This window comes from Phragmites australis, chromosome 3, assembly GCF_958298935.1.
Source record: "Phragmites australis chromosome 3, lpPhrAust1.1, whole genome shotgun sequence".
NCBI classification, from domain to species: domain Eukaryota; kingdom Viridiplantae; phylum Streptophyta; class Magnoliopsida; order Poales; family Poaceae; genus Phragmites; species Phragmites australis.
The window spans coordinates 16,079,226-16,095,066 of NC_084923.1; the positions used below are offsets into that span (position 1 = coordinate 16,079,226).

At 44.6% G+C, this 15,841-nt stretch overlaps 2 protein-coding genes across 3 annotated transcripts; one reads left to right on the top strand and one right to left on the bottom strand.

The window, feature by feature from the left end:
* Window positions 1-4,922: 4,922 nt before the first annotated feature.
* LOC133912412 (probable arabinosyltransferase ARAD1) lies at window positions 4,923-7,474 on the top strand. Of its 2 annotated transcripts, none has more exons than XM_062355116.1 (3): window positions 4,923-5,850; window positions 6,523-7,049; window positions 7,125-7,474. In XM_062355116.1, the coding sequence occupies exons 1-3, from the start codon at window positions 5,035-5,037 to the stop codon at window positions 7,156-7,158; spliced, it is 1,377 nt and encodes a 458-aa protein (XP_062211100.1). In that variant the 5' UTR covers window positions 4,923-5,034; the 3' UTR covers window positions 7,159-7,474. The 2 variants fall into 2 exon arrangements, with proteins under 2 accessions (XP_062211100.1, XP_062211101.1); XM_062355117.1 differs by having other exon boundaries at window positions 6,523-7,016.
* A 1,145-nt stretch (window positions 7,475-8,619) lies between these two features.
* On the bottom strand, window positions 8,620-12,639 carry LOC133912413 (RGS1-HXK1-interacting protein 1). Its single transcript, XM_062355118.1, has 8 exons — window positions 12,420-12,639; window positions 11,960-12,026; window positions 11,742-11,831; window positions 9,932-9,984; window positions 9,476-9,612; window positions 9,289-9,353; window positions 9,084-9,142; window positions 8,620-9,005 (listed from the first exon to the last, which is right to left on the bottom strand). Exons 1-8 carry the CDS (start codon window positions 12,501-12,503, stop codon window positions 8,916-8,918), a joined length of 645 nt encoding a protein of 214 aa, XP_062211102.1. The 5' UTR covers window positions 12,504-12,639; the 3' UTR covers window positions 8,620-8,915.
* Between the last annotated feature and the right edge of the window lie 3,202 nt (window positions 12,640-15,841).

Consider the following 15,841-nt stretch of genomic DNA (forward strand, 5'->3'; position numbering starts at 1 on the left):
TCGAGGGTCAAGGCCAACGCTGGCAGAGGGGCCGGGGTATCTGGCCAGGGCACCATCGGAGGGGTTATCACAGTGGTCACCAAGGGCCTGCGACAAATGAGTAAAGTTGCGGAATCAGAAGAAAAGAGCGATTCAAAGTATCTACACCTGCCTAGAAAAGCTTACCTCAGCGACAGAGGACAGAGCACCAGCTTGGCCCTCATGAAACCGCCAGATCAACCGGTCAGAGATGATAACCCTCGAGTGGGCCACTGGCAATCGGGGTCCCGCGGGGACGTTTTGACGCCTCCGCACCTCACGATTCTTCCATCGCCCTCTTCCCACGCTGTGTAGACGCTAGGCCCACGGCGGTGGGGTCAGACTGCGCTTGGCCGGGGTGGGTCTAGTCGCGGGGCACTGGGTCGGTCCCGGGCTAGTCACGAGGCGCCCGGTCGGTCCCGGTCTGGTCGCGAGACGCCATGTCGGTCTTGGACCGGTCACGGGGCGCCTGGTCGGCCTCCTGCTAACTAACATCACTCACGAGGCCGCCGCCCTCAACCACCACCTGACCCTGCGAAGGTTGGCTACCTCCCAGCCCAGTCAGGTGCGAAGCGCAACCAGGATGGGGGTGTCCAAGGTGGGGGCAGACACTTCACGATCAATCTCCCGAAGGGCCTCCTCGACCTCGTCGATTATTAGCCTCAGGGCATTCGACCTCGGGAAGATGCTGAAGATAGCTCGAAAAATAAAACTCTAACCAAGGAAAAAACTTGGAGGAAATTCTGGGAAAATGCTAAACATACCAGCCTAACCCAGGCCCTCTCCACTGGGGGGAGCTCACATAGAGGGACACATGGAGGGCCACCTTTCCTGGCGGCTGCTGCCATTAGCGATCTGACCTGCAGGTCGATGACCTTGTCAGAAAGATATAAAAATAATAATAGTAAACAGCACTCGATCAAGCCTCTCGAGGCAAGATGACGGCTATAATATTACCTGCGGAGCTCTCCCAGGTATCATCATCGCTTCCGGTGTATAGGTAGGCCTGGTGCGCCCTTCACCGTAAGGGGCACAGCCGGCGCTTGATGAAGTTGCGGACAACATCTGACCCCGACAGACCGGCTTTCGCAATAGCCCTGACTCGGTCGGCAAGGGATAATAGTTCAGTGGTCGGCGTGGGAGAGCTTAACCAACTCTATGCAAGGCGCGGCGGCGCTTTCGACACCCAATGGTTGTCGAATGAGTTGTTGGTCATAAGGTAGAACCACTCCTCCCTCCAGCCTGACCACGACGATTTAAGATTCATCTCCAGGTAGGAACTGGTGACACCATCTCGGAGACAGAAACTGCAGCTCCCGGTGGCCGGCCCTGGCTGCAGCTGAGCCACATAGAAAAACCTGAAGAGGTCGAGACATGGCTCGACCCTGATGCAGTTTTCACACATGTGAGCGAAGACACTCAACATGATAATGGAATTGGGGTTTCGATGAAGATGAAAGATATCATAGAAGGAAATGACGGTACAGAAGAACTCAGAGAAGGAGGGGACGAGACCTGCCAAGAAAAACGAGGTGAAGATTACAATCTCCCCCTAGCAGGGAGCAGGAACTTCTCCCCCAAGGCGGTATCCGGAGGATAGACAACGCGGAAGCAGTCGATTCTCATACATCTAGTTCAGCTTTGCGGTGATGCATTTGGACTTGGGGAGATCGGCCTCCTTTCCGGTGCGCGGCGCCATGGGAATGCAGTGGTGGTTCTTTGAAAGACTCTGGTGGGGATTGGAGGCGAAGTTCTCTAGTGCAAGGGCTCGGAAGGAGGAGAGATTTCTGAAACCTTCTGTCCTTCCATTTATAGGATCGACTCGGTTCCGCCGCCTCGACTCCCGAGGATCCTTCTAGGGAACCGAAATTCCCTCGAAATCCAACGTCCATTAAGGTTCCTCTCTCCCACGATTCTCTCCCTTGCGCATGCTTCCCTATTTTCTCTCTCCCACTATCCTTTTTCTATGGGCACTTAATCTCCCCTTAGGGTGCGGTTTTCTGAACCCATCGCTAAAACGGGCTGCGTTGCCGACCACTCCTCGGGCATGGCTTGAGTTCGTTCGGGTCTTGAATGGCACGACCAGACCCAGCAGTGTCCGTGTAAGGATCGGTTCAGGCCACCATACCCGCGGGGGAGTTTAGGGGCTATTGTCGATGTAAGGTATATGGGGGTCCCCTACCAGGTCGGACGTCAACGACTGGTTTTTGCAGTACTAATTATTTTTCTCTGAACAGGGTCCACTGCGCGTCCACTCGGCATCGCACAACCACACTCCCAACCCCCGCTGGATTTCCCGCGACCAGTCCCTACTGGTCGCAGGGCAGGTACTTGTCTAAACCAAACCACTCTAATTTAATGCTAATGCCCATGCAGTTTTCCTTCCCCAGGTGCACCCCACCGGCTGAGGCGACTGGGGCGGATGCAGAGCTTCGTGCTCCCTCCCACGGCATTAATTGTTACAGGATGGGTTCGCATACGTCACTAAGGGAGTGGCAGGCGCGCGTGGGCAACCGGTGATGGGACGGAGCAAGCCGGGTGACCCGGACTAATAAGTACAGAAGGAGCTGACGGATGGGACAGGCCTCGCAGCGCTCCGAAGCTGACGCGAAGCGTGTGTGCTCCGTAATGATAGCCTATTGTTGACAGTCTAGATAGGGATGGGTCAGTTGGATTGGCCCACTTGTAAAGATCTTTCCCCCTAGGCTATAAAGGGAGGAGAGGAGAGAAAAAATAGAGACCACAAAAAAAGAATACACAGGATGTAGGGCTATTACCCTAAGGGGGGCTTGAACCTGGATAATCTTCGGTGTTCTTGAGTTGCACATACACAAACAAATTCAGTAGGCACTCCCCGAACAAAGATCACGCACCCATCGTCCGATACACCCCGGAATCATTGTCACGGATTTTTTTCCCTGACAGCACTCAGTAGACCACCTATGTTGATCATGTTGTTTATATGCCTTAAGGCATGTTAGGTTTAGATATGGTACTTGTTTACGTCATAATGATCGTGTATCGTACTACTAACATCCGCGTATGATGTTGTTGTTCCCATTAAAATCATCGTGTTACAAATTTCGTTTCCGTCAAATCTGGGTATCAAAAATATCGCACAACATCTAATGGCCCTCGCTGATTCGACAACACAAACAAATTACGATGCACAGACATATATTCTACCACAAATTAATTTTTTCGATCAAATGAAGGTGTCGCTCCTTCATAGGACGACACCTTGTTATCGCTCGTTTAACAGACGAGACAAAGGTCTCACCCGGTAAACAGACGACATGTTATAGTCACCGATTTTTAATTGCTTGACCGCTAGGGCCCACAAGAACGAGCGAGATATTGCTCTCACCCGATGAACAAGCGACAGTAGCCTATTCTTATAAATTTTCGAAATGGCTATGTAATTATATATATATATATATATATATATATATATATAATTCGCCCTCGGCATGTGCCTTTCCCCCCTCGGCCCACTATGGTGCAATCAGTACAGTAAGCTGACATAATTGCTACAATACCATTGCTACGATGCATTTACTACCATACTTTTGCTACAGTATTTGAAGTTATGGTACTATTTACCATCTAACAATCTAGTCGTTAGGCTTGGTAACGGGTCAAATCAGGGCCGGATGTAGCAAGAACATACCTAACCCGAAACCCAACCCACCCCTGAAATCCTTAACGGGTGAAAACCCATCCTCGGCCCCGAACCTCGGGTTGGAGCGGAGGCCTCGGGTGCGGGCGGTGACGGGAGCAGCGCGGGCAATAGCGTGGGTGGTGGAGCGGGTGGTGGCGTGGGCGGCGAAGGGAGCAGCGCTAGTGACGGGCGGCAGCGGGAGCGGTGAGGACAGCAGGGGTTATGGGCGACAGCGGGAGTGGCGACGGGAGCAACGGGCGTAGCGGGCGATAGCGGGAGCGGCGCAAACGACTGGCACGGCAGGCGGTGGCACGGACGAAGGCTGCGACAATTACAGCATAAGGACTAGATGCAGAGTTGTGGGATTCGATCGCAGACGCGGGTGACGGGATTTTTTCGGACGCCCGCGAGCACCCACGAGTGAATTTTTACGCCTAACCCCATTTTGAATCCCTAACCCACGATCCCTAGTTTCCCCACCCACTAATACCTAATCCAGCCCGCCCCGTTACCAGCCTTACTACTAGTCCTGTCTGACTTCACCTGAAGGGCAAAAATCCAAAATTAGATAATATATATTGCTAAAATAGACAACATTTAGTCGTATTTATTAATTTAGCATCCGTATTCGGCACACGATGTACCCACCGTATGCCGAAAAAGCTATTTTTGGCACACCGTGTGTCAAAAAGCCATTTTCGGCACATGATGTGCCGAATACAGGCAACCGTGTGCCGAAAAACATTTTTTCGATACCGACATGACTGTGTACCAAAAAACAGACACGACATTGACCGTGTACCGAAACAGTATTTTTGGGCATACAGTGTTGCCGAATACGAGTAACAGTATCGTATTCGGCACACCGTGTGCCGAAAATAAATTAATAAATACAACTACATTTTACCTATTTTTGACAAATACACTCAATTATATTATCTAATTTTAAATTTTGCCCACCCTGAAGTCATCGATCCACCTGGGTACCCCACCATTTCCTTCAACTTCTGATCCGATCCTCTCTATTAGCAAAGTCAGATGGATGAACAGTATCATAACATTAGTGTTTTTAACCGTTAGATCTAAAATGGATGCACCAGATTATCTACTATAGTATCTCTATAAACAGTAGAATCGTTACAGTATTTTACTATATAATAATCGTAGAATACTGTTTATCAAAATTATATTACTATGTATTTAGATGACTTTGTGAAGGCAAGTCAAGAGGATGCGCGTCCCTATCGGGACTGGACTGCAGCCGCACCCACCGACTCCCACCCGCGCGTCCTCTCAGATCCCCAGATCCCTCCCGGCCATGGCCCGCCTCCTCCCGCGTCGCCACTGCTAGCGCCATGGCCGCTGCCGCCTCCTGCAGGAGCCCGCTCGTCTGGCTCTTCGCCCTCGCAGCCGCACTGTTCTTCGCCTCCTGGTACCTCCTCCTCGACTCTGCCGCCGCGCCGCCGGCCCGCCACCACCACCAGGGGCTCCGCCTAGGCGGCGGCCGGCGCCCCGGCGCAGGGAAGAAATGTGACCCGGCCAAGGCGCTGCTGCGGGTGTTCATGTACGACCTGCCCCACGAGTTCCACTTCGGCCTGCTCGACTGGAAGCCCCCCGGTGGCGGCGGCGTGTGGCCGGACGTCAGGGACGGCGTGCCGGAGTACCCCAGCGGGCTCAACCTGCAGCACAGCATCGAGTACTGGCTCACGCTCGACCTCCTGGCCTCCGAGCAGGGCGCGCCCACTCCCTGCGCCGCCGTGCGGGTGCGCGACGCCGCGGCGGCCGACGTCGTCTTCGTGCCCTTCTTCGCCTCGCTTAGCTTCAACCGCCACTCCAGGGTCGTCCCGCCCGCGCGGGACAGCGAGGACCGCGCGCTGCAGCGGAGGCTCCTCCGGTACCTCGCCGCGCGGCCCGAGTGGCGGAGATCCGGCGGGAGGGACCACGTCGTGCTCGCCCACCACCCCAACGGCATGCTCGATGCGCGCTACAAGCTCTGGTCCTGCGTCTTCGTGCTCTGCGACTTCGGGAGGTACCCGCCCAGCGTCGCAAACCTCGACAAGGACATCATCGCGCCCTACCGGCACGTCGTCAGCAACTTCGCCAATGACACCACCTGCTACGACGACCGACCGACGATGCTCTACTTCCAAGGCGCTATCTACAGAAAAGAAGTGAGTACCTTGTTATTTTACTCATCCTAATTGAATCGTACCTGGATTAGTTACTTCTAATTTAATACTGTGACCATGCCTCTTTTGTTTAAAGAACGTTGTTTCCCATGTGTTCTTCCCTAAAAAGAACTGAGAATGTTTGTCATGTGGCATGTACCACTACTGAAGTTTTCAGTCTGTACTCTGTAACACCTAGAAATAGCTAACACGGACCTCCCCCTCCGTGTGGCACTTACCTGAAGTTGCATTAATTCTAGGCTTCAGGCCACTGGAAAATGCCACTGTTAGAAATCGATGTCAGTGGCTTAATAAATTGGAGAATTTTGTCTTGTTCATCAGTAATTAAACCAGCTCAGTTTGATAGACAATCACTTCTTTCATATGACCACCGTCTCCATACGTCCCCTTACCATGTTATATTATCTAACTATCCATCAAGTTCAATACTTCATCCTTCGGTAGTTCTACAATCTGAAAGGTAATGATCAAAACTGTGATTTATGTATCTTCACAGATTTCCAGCGAAAATGCAAATATGGGTTAGCAGTCAGGATGTAGGGTATATTAATTGGTCTAAGACCTGAGGTTCTGATGATAGATGAACTACGGAAAAGGTTTATGATTCACATAAATATTTGATAGCCTATTGACATATTCAATGCATTGTTGTAGGGTGGTTTCATCCGGCAAGAACTGTATTATCTTCTGAAAGACGAAAAAGATGTGCATTTCTCATTTGGAAGTGTGGCTGGTAACGGGATTGAGCAAGTGACGCAGGGTATGCGGGCTTCCAAGTTCTGCCTCAACATTGCAGGTGACACGCCATCCTCCAACCGCCTATTCGATTCCATAGTCAGCCACTGCGTTCCAGTCATCATCAGTGATGAAATTGAGCTCCCATTCGAGGATGTCCTTGACTACTCTAAGTTCTGCATCATTGTGCGTGGTGAAGATGCAGTGAAGAAGGGTTTTCTGATGAATCTGATGAAAGGGATTAGCCGAGAAGAGTGGACACGCATGTGGAACAGGCTTAAGGAAGTAGAAAGGTACTTTGAATACCAGTACCCATCTCAGAATGGCGATGCTGTCCAGATGATCTGGAAGGCCATAGCTCGAAAGGTGCCCTCAATCCGGCTGAAGATCAACAGATTACGAAGATTTTCCGTGTTTGAAACTAACAACACAAATGAGACTCCACCGTAATCTTCTTCTTGGCTACAGAATCAGGCTCTTTGATTTTAGAGTAGCTAACTCTGGCTCTCCGCGGTTTTCAGTCCTGTCGAAACAAGAGTTGATATGGAAGTCTGAACCTGAACCGCAGCCTGGGGGCAAATTGTTACGGCTGCAGAGATTAATGGAGTAGAGTACACCTGATACATGTTAGCATCACAGAACTACAGGTCCCACGACATAATTTTTTTCTATTTATTCTTTTACTCGTGTTCGGGTAAATTGTCCTCAACTGCAAATTAGGGGCAATAAATTTTGTAGCAGAAGTTGTATATTCTCGGCGGTAGTGTGATTACTAATTGGCTACAATTGCTCGCTCTTTGGTTTCACTTGCACTGGAGTCCATAAATGTAACTCAACATTCTTGGAGCAAGATTTTTTGTACCTTGCCGAATTCTGGGGCTGTTTGGATTGTTACCCTAGAAAGCCTTACCAAATATTGGTAGTACCCACAATTTGGCCAGCATTTGGATCTTTGCCAACAGTTGGCGCTGTCAACGAAAATTTGGCACAGCCCGCTACAGTACACTATCGATCCTGGGCGAGATGCGGGCGAGCGTTTTGCTCGCCCTCGTTTTGGCAAGGATGGTGTAGTGCACATGCTTAGGTGGCACCAGGCTATTAGGCGCACGGAGCATGATGTTTAAGATTTCCGTTTGAAGCATAGTATTCCTTGTAATTAAGTCTATAAAATAAGATCTCACTGGGTTATATTTCGGTGAAAAAAAATAAATGGCAAGTGGGTCTCATATGTCATACTAGCAGTTTTGATAAACTTTGGCATGAATACAATCCAAATAGTATTTTGTATGCCGTATATTGGCGTTACCAACGAATTGATATGGTAACTATCCGAACATCATTCTTTTACCCATGTTTTGGCATGGACCGCATTTTGGCATGGCCAAATTTTGTAAGGTTATCATGTGTAACAAACAAAACACAACCAGTATAGTCTCATCAGACGACAGAGGAGGTGCCTTGCATTGCGGCGTCACGGGTCGTGAGTCTCGTGACAAGCATTGCCATTTTGCCACTGCTCAGAACGGCAAGTGTGGCCAAGCTGAATTTGTTTCTTGGCCATTCTATCCAGGCCCCAAAACTGCAGATGTTTTTTTAGCACTGGCCTTTCCTTTCGGCGTGACAAAGCGGTCCGCGTATTTCGGCAGACTCGACGGATGCCTGACTCAGAAATTCCCAGGACACGATCGCTACACCGGATAAGGAGACTGCTGAGAGCTGTTGTCTGATGATGAGAACAAACGTGCGTGGAAACGACCGAGCTTGTGAAGGTGAACATCGTCGCCCGTGACATTTTGCTCCCGTGAACCAGCCAGTCAAGAATCTTTCTAGAATTAATTCGATCTTTGTGAAAGAAATAAATAGCTGGAAAAGGCCTGAAAAAGATTTGAAAGAGGACTTGCATACTCCTATCGCCTCCTGAAGCAGCGGTTTACATTAGATAGGATTTGTAGTGAATTCTTTCGAATCTGAATGGCACGAAGGCTGTTTGCAGAAAGAAAAAATAACACAAAAGCAGAAGAACAAAGGTTTCCTTGCATATGCAGATAAATGGGGAGTAGCTATCACAAACGAGCAATGCTCCACAGTACAGTGACAAGAACAATTCAAGGTTCTGATAGTGATCTTGTCTGTCCTAGCATTAAAATGCTGACAGAAAAGGTTGGAATCTGGAGAACGATAAGTGCAATCAGCAAACGTGTTTCTCACTGTGGATTCAATTTATTGATGGTGAAGTTCAGATGCGGACGCCATATTCAATTTATAGAGGAAAGGACCAAAATGAATTCAGGGGAGTCTATAGATGGTGAAGTTCAGACGCGGATGCCATATTCTGATATTTTGTTGATCCTTTCCTCCAAGACATATCTCTTGTTTTTCAAATCGGAGGCCATGGAAGCCACCTGAGAAAAGAATAAGTAACTTCAAACCAGCACTACATGAAATGGCAAAAGTATTCTACGTACGGATCATGTACTTGCCTCCGCTCGCAGCTCGAGAGATTGCCTGGTTGGTATGGTTCGTAGTCGATCCATCAGACCTAAGGTCACAAAAGTAACAGGTATGAAATTATAAGACATAAAGTGAGCCATCAAAGGATGAGTGTAGCCTGCTTTGTGGACATATAGTTTCAAATTAAGTTGCAAAATAATTAAATCAATAGAACTTGAAGAAATAATTTAATACCTGCAGCTGTGGATTCTGCCTTGTAAATGGAACCTATAAGAGCTTGGATCTGCTTCCCAGTAGATCTGGAGAAAGGCATGGGCATAAAGTTTACACTATGTTGCTGACAATCTACAAACCATTGTTCGAGAAAACAACATCGGCATGGAAAAGTGGACTTTTCCAACCAAATTTTCAAATAAATTACCTCAAATCAGTTCGTCCACGCTGCAGATCACTTTCACCAATGGCTATTTTGTCAAGAGTATATTTGGAATCTTTTTTCAAGCTCTCAATAGATGTTTTGTACTCCATCATACTTTGCTCAGCATCATTCAGTAAATCCTGGAAACATTTTAACGAGAACATAAGATGCAGACATACATCCACGAAAGAATAGAAAGTTCATCTCCCGTGGTTCTAATATTTATGACCTGATTGGACAAGGTATGTTATTCACATAAGTGGAATTGATAACTATACACATACAAAAGCATTGTACCCGGATGTAAGTCTTTGACAAAACACATTAAGATTTGGAAAGATGATAGTTAAGATGGCCATGGCAGTAAAAAGGAAATATAGAGAAGTAAATCAGTCTAACAATACATATGTTTGAACAAAAGTTTTAAAGTTATTATAATTGCATTTATAGGAACTGTACCTTCTCAGTCTTGAAACGCCCAAGGGTATTGCGGTACAAAAATCTCCGAGGACCTGATGGTACAAAATTCATCAGTATCGAGATTTGAGACAAAAAAAGAAGTTAGAACTCAATCTATTTCATGAAGAAAAACTATATTATCTAAGGGGAAGGTACTTCTATATCCAACCACTTTTAAATCAAAAAAGGAGTGAACAGTTAGCTTTTCAAAATGGCTGATTTTTACCATCAGACCAGCTGTTAATCAATGAAACATTTGGTAAATTGGTACATCATTGACAAAAAAATCATGGCTTTGTGCACTTACTAGATGACCCCTCACAGGCAAAGCCATACATATAGTGTTTACAAAAGTTGATTTTTGATAAGTAAAATGCCTATCAGTAATTGATGTTTTAAAGCATATTTTGGCTGCTGCTTTTATCAAATGTGCATGGTTGCAATGGGCTTCATGTGCAATGTCTATTTGGTGATTTCGCAGAAGTTTTGTCCAAACAAAGTTAAAATCATTGAGCTTACCATTTTACAAGGTTAGACATGGAACTATCAAACTAAGAAGAGCAAACAAGGTAGTACCAGGTACACCTAGTTGGTCTTGATTTGCGCTTCGGCTGATCCCGCTTTTGAATATTTAAGTTCAAGATATATGGTAGGACCTCTCAAATGCAAAATAAATGTATACACTTTCATGTAGATCTCTAGTGACAACGCTATATTCAATCAAGAACAGTTAGGAGCTAACAAGGAGGCCAATATGACATGAGCACTGCATAAACTTCAATCAACAAGAGATGGCTACAACAAAGCAGAACATGTTCTCTAAATAGTGAAACAATAGAACTTATGAAAGCTTCCCAAGAGGGGTAATACTGTTTGACAGTTCAATTTGATTGCTGAAGGATAAAACATAGTATAAGATGCTGTTAAAAACAAGAGAATTTGTAATTGCAACTGAAATCAATCTTCTCCCACAAACTGACTGATAATTGATAACGCATCAAATGGGTAAGGCAAGGTATTACAATATTTATTCTACAAAAAAAAAAAATTACATATCAGAATGCATTCAGTCGAACTTTGTAACTTTGACCACTAGTCATGTGAACATAAAACCAAGACTTTGTCATCAAGGTAGACAATGTCAATGTCTGAAATACATGTTTTTGAACAGGAGAACAAGTAGATTGTGTTTGCCTTATTCACTCCACGTTAATATAGGGCCTCGAGCTTTTATGGTTTTCTTTGGCAATTTCATTTTCCAAGAATGTGTTTGTGCATTTATGGGTATATACGTGCCACCAAACCAGTTCAAAAGACCTTGGTGTAACACCCTGGCCCTCAACAGGCAACTGGAATGCTACAGCTACAACTACACTGCATTTAAAGGATCCTAACAAATCTAAGCAAGGCCTATAACTAGTAATTAACATAAAGATCAACAGGGTAGCTAAAAGGCAACATTTAATACAAATTAACACAAGATTCCAGCAGCTAAAATATATTTTAAAACCCTCCTAATCCAAGATGATAAAAATGACATGGTTCCAGCAATCAAATCATATCTGAAACAAATAATTAATAGTTCAAAATTTCATATTTCAGCATCTTATCGAACTTGTGGCATTTTTTGTATGAAGTTTCAGAAATCAGCACTATGGCATATCAGACAGAATGAGCATACAAACAAATTTTCAGCAGTCAACAGCTATCCACAAAACCATGATTCATCAACCATAGCTTTCCTGATCATTCCCACACAGGCACCACAAATAAATAGCAGTACGCTTCCAAAATAACACCAGAAACATACCTCTGAACAGAATGAATCCTGCAACAGTGGCACATCCAATTGCCTCCGCCTGATGCTCTCTCACAAGAACCAGTGCATCCGCAATAGTTCCTACAGTGAAAGTAAAACCAAATAGCGATTTCAGAACCACCCTAGAGGACAAAATGCAACCTGGGAGAATAGCGATTTCAGAACCACCCTAGAGGACAAATGCAACCTGGGAGAAAAAAGGCTCTTACCTTTAGTGCTCTCCACAATCGCGTCCTCGTAAGTTTTGTACTGTGACAATAGCCCTGGTGTGAAACTCTACATATGCAACATAACTAGGGTAAGCCCAAAAGAACAAAAAGACCTGAGAGGATAGCGCATTTCTTTAGGGGAAATGCAAGAAATGTAAGCTGAAGAGTTTGTGGGCGACTTTTGGACAGTACATACAAATAACGCATCAATGCACAGGTTCTCTGATTCTCTCACCACAAATGAAATAGCAAATATTGCCAATGAATAAAGAAAAGGTGGCTCTAACACGTATGAAGCAAATTCGAAATCTAAAGAAAGACCAGTTTAACCAAATACATGATCTCGTACACCTAATACCTCATCTGAAATGAAGAAAGGCGACCATGAGCACAATCCATCCACGATTCGGAAAAAAAAAAAAGGAATTTCTCTTTTTGGGGCTACGGGTAGGGCCGAGACCTGGAGCTTGCGAAGAGGCCACGGGGAGGTGGAAGCTGCTTCCTCGCCTTGCGCCGGCGTGCGGCCGGGATCCAATGACGCCATCGACCGGTGCTGCTCCTTCTCCGGTGACCGATGGGTTGGGGCGCTGGCGGACCTCTCGGGTCTCTCCTCTTTCGGTCTTTCCTCTTCCTCCGCTGTAACCAAATTGGCCGCGGCGTCCTCTACTTCTTTGCACCGTGTTGTTCTGGGCTCATTTTATGATGGGCTAAGAAGAGGTTTCTGATGCAGCCCATGGATAATACGTTGGGCCTCATCTACCATGAGCTGTTTTACATCCATTACCTTTTGCCTTTGGAAAAAGTCCAAAAAAACCGATCTAACCCCCTTAAGTTCGATTGTGCAGACATGTAATATTATGAGGAAAGAAAAGGTCTATTCAACTCCTCACCTTGCAAAACCAGGTCAATCACCTTATAAGTTGGTTTTGAAGGTGGTTTTGCCATCATGGCGGTTGAAGGCGATTGAAGTAGATGCCATGTGACACTGATTATTTATAAATATTTTAAATAGTGGGAAGTATATTTTTTCATTAACTTTTTCTTCTATTTTATATTTTTTCCATAGTCGTTAATATAAAATAACTATCACTATTTAAAAAGAAATAAAAAAAGTAGCAACCACATCACCACCACTACCACGTGGAGGCACCTATTATAAAAAGGATGTAGAAAAAATAGAATAGGAGAAGAAAATTATAGGTGAAGAAAAAAAAAACTTCCCACTGTTTAATCTTTTTTTCATCATCATGTGACAGTCACATCAGCTACCATAGTAGAGAAATCACCTTCAAAACCATCATATGAGGTGTGTTGACCTAGTTTTGCAATGTTGAGATGTTGTATAGACATTTTATTTCCTTAGGATATGTGGCTGGACCATCAAACTTGATGGGGTCATACGGACGTTTCCTTTGCCTTTTAGGGAACACTAGTTTTTTTTAAGTACCAAAAGTAGTATGAATTCTAGAACTCATCTAAATGCTAACGACATTGTTGATTTGAGGACATATTACACATAAAAATGTTCTAGACACTGCTATATACTACTACAGAAAGGATCATTCATACCTTATTATCACTATCAGTAATATTATAACCGACAGCGATAATTTATCACTGCCGATTCATAAGCTCAAGAGGTACATAAAAAGTTGAACCAGTAAAAACCGACAGTAATACTGATTATCACTACTAGTTCTTATTACGAACCAGTACTGATATATTACTGTTAGTTCGTAATAAGAACCGTCAATGATAGCAGCTCATAAAAAGATTTGCTATCAATAGCTAACAGTGATAATGATTATCACTACCAGTTGTAATTATGGACTGATAGTAATAGCCCAAAAATATGCACCCGATCGCTCAGGTCACTCTCTCTCACATGCGCGCCACTCTCTTCCGCCCTATCCTCTCTACCGCCGCCCCACCGTGCGATCAGAAACTCCATCACCATCTCCCACTCCGGCCACTCCATCGTCCCTTCTGCCACCACCATCTTCGGCCACACCACCCACCCCCACACCTTTGTCCGATAAGGAGACTTCAGCGCTATTGGAGAGCTCGGATGAGGTTCATTTCTCGGACTCTGGATCGGCGGGGTCCCCCTCCTTTGAGGGAGATTGGGACTACTTCATCGATGAGCCAAAGCCAAAGAGCCTCCGGAGCTCGAATGATGAGGAGGAGGAAGAGGAGAGGGAGTACGCCGAGGAGGACGAGAAGGATGACGACAGCGGTGGCAGTGATGATGACTATTTTTTCGTTATCGTGGTCGACCCCAACTGGCCGTGGTAGGTGCGTACGTCAATTGCAGCCAGTGGCCTCTTTTTTTTTACAAAGGCAAACTGTCAACTTTAGGGTTCTTCTGCACATGCACGGTCGTGTCTTTTGTTTTGGTGTATAGTGATTCTGGAGAAGAAAAATTATTAGTGACTTAATTAATTATTAGTGTGATATGGGTCAGTGATTCTGGAGATTAGTAATATAAAGCTCAGATAAATTATCAACTACTTGTTTAATTTTATTTTTTTATCCGTGATTGAGTATCACTGCCGGTTCATAGCTAGAACTGGCAGTGACAAGTATATCAATTGGTAGATTGAAGCCAAAAACTGGCAATGATACAAACTATCGTTATTGGTTCATTGATCCAATCGGCAGTAATAATGAATATCCCAATCTTTCTCCATTAGCAACAAGAGCAGCTCTATCTATCGGCCCTTGATGAGTAAGCTTAGCTATACCGCTTAGGTTGCAAAGCTGCAAGCTCCCTTCTAATGCGTTATTAGGCTGCGTATCGGTTCTTGAGCTAACAGCATTCAAAAACCAACAGTAATATAGTTTTTATCCGACAGTGATAATCTTTTCTATATCAGTGATGGATCCAAACACCACTTTATCCACAGATTTCTATTCTAATACACCTATAAGACATAACAAATTAAAATATTATAAAACTACTTTTCAAGACAAGTCTACTCAAATCATTTTGAAATGTTAAATCTCAACACGCAATAAGATATCAATGACCAAATTTAGCTATTTTGAGTGCACTTAAACCAAAACGACATTTAGTTAACCGAAGCTACTGTGGCCTACTGCACAAAGCTTGTGATGGTTGGAGTAATACAATTTAAATATATATATCCTTTAAATAAGAATAAAAGCACTCAGCTCCTCCTGCATATTCTCTCTCCATTTTTAAATATCATAGTTTCCATGTTGCCAAAAAGAAACGGTGTTAGGAGAACATTTCTCAGCGGGCACGGTGCGGCGAACGTGGTCAGCAACAAACCAAAGATCATTTTTATGCGTTGTCTCTTCTCTAGAAAAAGAAGGAACAGGAAATCAAAAATGAAAAAGAAGGTCCAAAAAATTATACCTCATTCCAGCTTATATGCGTTAGAATAAATCCGGTTGACCAAAAAAATATAACACCATTGTTTAATTTTAACAGCATCATGATTCATGGTGGCATTGTTGATGTCAAACTAATTATAAAGTGTCATGAAATCTTCATTTATATGGATATCCATAACCACTATATCATTAAATCTTTAACATATATGATATATATATAGGAGTTTGCATGTATATTTGATAGAAGACAATAAGATATTTGATTTTATTTCTCGCTCTCTTTATTCTCTACATTCTTGTATATCAAATTTCGATACTCAATAAGTAGTTAGTATATAACACGTTATCAGCACGACTATCTCTATCGGGTATCGTGAATTACATTTCTTTAAGAATATTTTGTTGATCGTTGTATCATTTTCTACGGTAAGGTATTATTTCTAGTCCATTTAATTTAGATATTGTCTATGTTCTATATTTATGTTTTGCATTCGTATATTGTAGTTTGTTATATCGAATCTT